This window comes from Camelina sativa, chromosome 16 (genome assembly GCF_000633955.1).
Source record: "Camelina sativa cultivar DH55 chromosome 16, Cs, whole genome shotgun sequence".
NCBI lineage: Eukaryota > Viridiplantae > Streptophyta > Magnoliopsida > Brassicales > Brassicaceae > Camelina > Camelina sativa.
Window position 1 is genome coordinate 25,487,181 of NC_025700.1, and position 4,801 is coordinate 25,491,981.

The window sequence follows — 4,801 nt, forward strand, 5'->3', positions numbered from 1 at the left end:
ATCACTATCTTTTGTTTGTTTGTCTCCCTTTCACTTTCTTATGAATGTTGTAGTAAAGCCTGACTCATTCCCGTGATCCTTCCTAGTAGTGATAAAAACAAACTTGGGGCTCTGTCTTGATTTCGCTAGAAGAATTGGGGAAAACTTTTTTAGGTGAAGACTTCATTTAAGTTAGTTTTGTTTAAATGCAAGCAGCTCCTCCTTTATTTCTAGTTTTTATCGAAATTGGTGTAGTAATCTCTTGGAACTGGTTTCAGATTTTATTTAGGGAATTGCACACACTTCTTTTGGGTTTTGTGATCCAGTGCATACCATTCTAGTGGTTGAAAAAGGGCAATCGGAGACTTTTAGGTCAATGTCAGCTCCACCGCGAGTTCGTTCTGTGGATTCATCCGACCGAGGAGAATTCCGATCAGTTCTTGGTCCCGCCGGTAACAAGCTGCAGCAGAAACCGTTGTCTAAGCCGGTGAAGAAGCAAGTGGCTGACAAAACTAAAAAAAAACCCAAACTTTACAGCGTCGTCTCCAAGTCCGACGAAGAAGATGCCTCAATGCTCGCCTCTACTAAGCCCTTCAATTCTCAGACGGAATGGTATCTCGATGTCCGCTTCGTATTCTTCTGACGCGTCGTCTTCTTGCGAGTCGTCGCCGTTGAGTATGGCGTCTACTTCTAGCGGGAAGAGGGCTTTGCGCCGCCGAAATGGGTCTGTCTCTTCTTCACTGACAAGGAATCTTACTGAGGAGAGAGATGAGAAGCCTTGTGGTGATTGCTTCTCTGACGGCCGTAAAAGATGCGCTTGGATCACTCCCAAATCTGGTAACCATCCTTTTCAATCTCTCCTGATTCATCAATTCAATATCTTTCTGGAATACGATTCTCCGCGTATCAGTTAACAATTGATGCTTGGCTTTACCGGTTAAGCAATTGAAGAGTCAGTCTCGATTCTGAGTTTTAAGTAGAGTTTAAAAGATTTGTAGTCTCTTTCTTTGGGAGTTAGTTATTGAACGTAGAGCCCAAATCTTTGAGTATGCTTTGGGGTTAGGCAGATCATATCTCTATTGAACAACGACCACAGAAACAGGAATTTGTAGAGATCAGTTTGTTTGTCATTCTCTAAGCTGATGGGATAGGCCAAGTCTTTAAGCTTTTAACTTTGTCTTGGCTCGACTCTTTTCCTCTGCTATGACTGACAGATAAAACTTTTTCTTTGTTTCTTGTAAAAGACCAATGTTACATTGCTTTCCATGATGAAGAATGGGGAGTTCCTGTCCATGATGACAAGTACGTGATGGTTTCTCTCTGTACTGACATAGTTTTACTGATTTCGGAGATGCTCTTTGTGATTATACACTCTCTTTTTTTGTTGAAATTGTTTGCAGGAAACTTTTCGAGTTATTAAGCCTGTCTGGTGCTCTTGCTGAACTATCTTGGAAAGACATACTTTCCAAAAGACAATTATTCAGGTAACAGAGAAACCAAAGCTATTGTGGTGTTATATCTTCAGACTACTTATGAGGTCGATTCTCAAAATGCTTTTGCTATATATAAACAGGGAAGTTTTCATGGACTTTGATCCAGTTGCGATATCTGAACTACCTAATAAAAAGATAACATCCCCTGACATTCCTATCACCGCGTTACTATCAGAGCTAAAGCTACGGTCAATCCTTGAGAACGCAAACCAAGTTAGCAAGGTATTTTATCATTTTATAAGCCTGATCATAGTTTCTGTGTTTCTTAACAAAATTACCTTTTTTTCTTTACTGTTGTGATTGTTTTTTCTCAAATCCAGATAATAGTTGAATTTGGATCATTTGACAAGTACATTTGGAACTTCGTTAACCAGAAACCTACTCAGAGCCAATTCCGGTACCCACGACAAGTCCCTGTGAAGACTTCCAAAGCCGAACTGATAAGCAAAGACCTTGTTCGCAGAGGCTTTCGCAGTGTCAGTCCAACGGTTATTTACTCGTTCATGCAAACAGCTGGTCTCACAAACGACCATCTCACTTGCTGCTTCAGACACCATGATTGCATGACAAAGGACGAGACTGGTAATTAAAGAAAATCCAGGAGAGCATAGTTTAACAATGTACTGCTTAGCTATCGTGCTGTGTTTGCATTTGTACAGATGTTTTTGTTGTCAAGCTAGGAGGAGTTTCTAAGCCGAATGTATTGGAGATTGTATGAAAAGGATTACATGTTACATTTTCGGTATCAATGGATTATAATCTACTCTCTCTCTCTTTCTCTTGAAAATTTTTCAATCTATTAACACTAACGGAATTTGAAACTAAACTATTTCTTGGTTTGATTCTGTTGATACAATCTTCCGGTAACAGCTGCGGCTAAAGCTGCTGTAAAGTTAGGATCTTTTGTCAAGGAAGAAGCCATTTGCTCTACCAAAAGTTTCTGAACTTCTGGAAAATCGATTCTTGATGTTGGGCTTGTCACTTTCTTGGATTCAGTCAGATCTACTGTAGTCACCGGCGCGGTCAAGCTACTACTTCTGTTGGCTGCAGCAGCTTCTGTAGGAGAACCACCAAGAGGGATGTAGCGGTTTAAGCTATTGTTGGATTCTATCTGGGATGGCATTGGATGGTTATGTTCACCCTCATAAGTCGCAACCAACACTGATTGATCCTCCACACTTCTCTGAACCTGAAGAGAAACAAACATAGAATCAGAATCAGATTACAATGTCTACCAATTTGTGTTACATATTCCCATTCATAATTCATATCAGTACCTTCTTTTTGACTGAACAGCTTGGAGCACAAGCACACTTGAAGTAAGCTCTTGGAGATGGATTGTCTCTAGTCACTTTCTGTCCATATTTCCTCCATTGATACCCATCTTTCACAACCTATAAAAAACAACTTCTAATATCAATAAACCATATAATTAAGTTTAAAGTTTCTAAAGATAGAGAGATACCAAGTTTTCATGTATGCTTACAAGAGTAGTGTCAGAAGCTTCGGTCTTGTAATAGACCCGTGAGACTTTCTCCTTCACAACAGTCTCTTCTCTCTGCTTCTTACACAGATACTCATCTTGATCCGTTGAGCTACTTTCCGACACTCCACCGATAAACGCCGAACTGAATGCGTCATCTCTGGTCGGAGATTTGCGTTTCTTGGGAGGACTGGTTTGGTCTCTCTCCGTCATGTTGCTCTTGTTTTCATATTCCACGAGTTGCTTCCTCAAGACGTTGTAGTTGTCACACATCAAAGTTAGCATCTCCGAGAGCTTCTTGTTCTCAGCACTCACTCGGTTTAATTCTTCCACCAAAGCACTTGTCTGCTATCATTTTTAAAATTATTGCATGAAAGTTAGTAACCAAATTTTAGACATACGATGATAAGTTCATATCATTTGTGATATATACCGTTTCAATTACATTTCAAGAGCCCACCACATGAATTATGAACAAAAAAAAAAATTGTTAAAATTATGCATTTATACATCAATTATATCTCAAACAAACGTGTGTATGAAAATATCTATCTTTAAGTAGATCAGTAGATATACAAGTGAATTTTTTTATAGATATTTGAGTTGGTATATTAATTTTCGAAACCAAACAAAAAAGTATATATATATAAATATGTCCATGGATGTCTATTGTTTTGAAGAAATGGAGATTAAAAGAAGAATACGATAGAAGCATACCGGTGGATCTTCTTCAACTCGCATACGAGTAACGCCGATAGTGAGATCTAAAGAAGTATCGACCAAAGACGATGATGAGTACTGATCCATGTATAATATGTTATGTATAGGAAGTAGGAAGAGTCTTCGATCTGGGTTCTTGTGGATATATATGTGAGGGAGTTCCGTAAGCCGAGGAAGAAAGATGAGAGTAGTTAGAGTCGATCTTGGGTTCTTCTTCTTTTTTTTTCTTTCTCTTATGGGATTGTGGAAGAATGAGATATTTTGATTCTATATATAATGGAGTGTTCAGAGAGGAAACAGGGTGGAAAGAGAGAGAGGAGAGGAGCATGTGCTTTTCATTTTCATGCAATAAACTAATGGTCTTATCATATATTTTTTTTTCCTTTTACTTTTAGTCATTACAATGACTCTAAACTCGTCTCTCTAAGGTCCACCTTATGCACACACGTATTTGGTCCAATCTCTTATAGTTAACAAATTACTTTGTTTTTTTTGTTTACTCGATATATACATATGTGATGCAACTCTTTTTCTTGATTTTTATTTTAGATAGTAGTAGGTTGACATTCTTCTTTATGAAACAAAACATTTGGTTTGTGATCAGGTTGTGGTTGTCTACTAAATATAATAATAATATGACTCTTTTCCACGTTTGCTTTAATATGTTAGTTATTATTATATGAATCTCCTAAACTTAGATTAACGCTTTTTAGACAACTTAATGCATAAAGTAAGGACTACAAACGACATGTGGAATAAAATAAAATGATTGGTTAGATGTATAATAATAATGAAATGTAGTAAAATGCGTGCTTAATTAGAAAGTTTAATGAATGATTAGTGCACGTTTCAAAGAAAATGACAACTAGGAGGTAATATAGACTAATACTAGTATAATAGAGTGTGCGGAACGTGGTTTATAATGTTCATTCTTCTAACGAGAGAGATTCTTCAGTTAAAGTAATAAGATGAGTATTTCCAAATTATTAAGTATACGTGTGCCTCCTTGTTTCGGTCAAAGTCAAGCCCACACGGCTTTTCAAAAACCACTAGACAAATTGACGATGCTGTGGTGACGAACTTTATCAAATCTTAATTCCATTCTTTTTTTTTTGGGTCAAAATCT

The 4,801-nt window shown here is 37.5% G+C and overlaps 2 protein-coding genes across 3 annotated transcripts; one reads left to right on the forward strand and one right to left on the reverse strand.

The window, feature by feature from the left end:
* On the forward strand, nt 7–2,240 carry LOC104752430 (probable GMP synthase [glutamine-hydrolyzing]). The gene is given in 7 exon segments (XM_010474564.2): nt 7–507; nt 509–816; nt 1,224–1,281; nt 1,380–1,463; nt 1,553–1,694; nt 1,793–2,054; nt 2,132–2,240. Coding segments are annotated over 7 exon segments (1,065 nt in total). The 5' UTR covers nt 7–355; the 3' UTR covers nt 2,191–2,240.
* On the reverse strand, nt 2,081–3,920 carry LOC104752429 (probable WRKY transcription factor 40). Of its 2 annotated transcripts, none has more exons than XM_019237898.1 (4): nt 3,673–3,920; nt 2,959–3,303; nt 2,750–2,866; nt 2,081–2,661 (listed from the first exon to the last, which is right to left on the reverse strand). In XM_019237898.1, exons 1-4 carry the CDS (start codon nt 3,760–3,762, stop codon nt 2,299–2,301), a joined length of 915 nt encoding a protein of 304 aa, XP_019093443.1. In that variant the 5' UTR covers nt 3,763–3,920; the 3' UTR covers nt 2,081–2,298. The 2 variants fall into 2 exon arrangements, with proteins under 2 accessions (XP_019093443.1, XP_010472865.1); XM_010474563.2 differs by having other exon boundaries at nt 2,959–3,300; nt 3,673–3,919.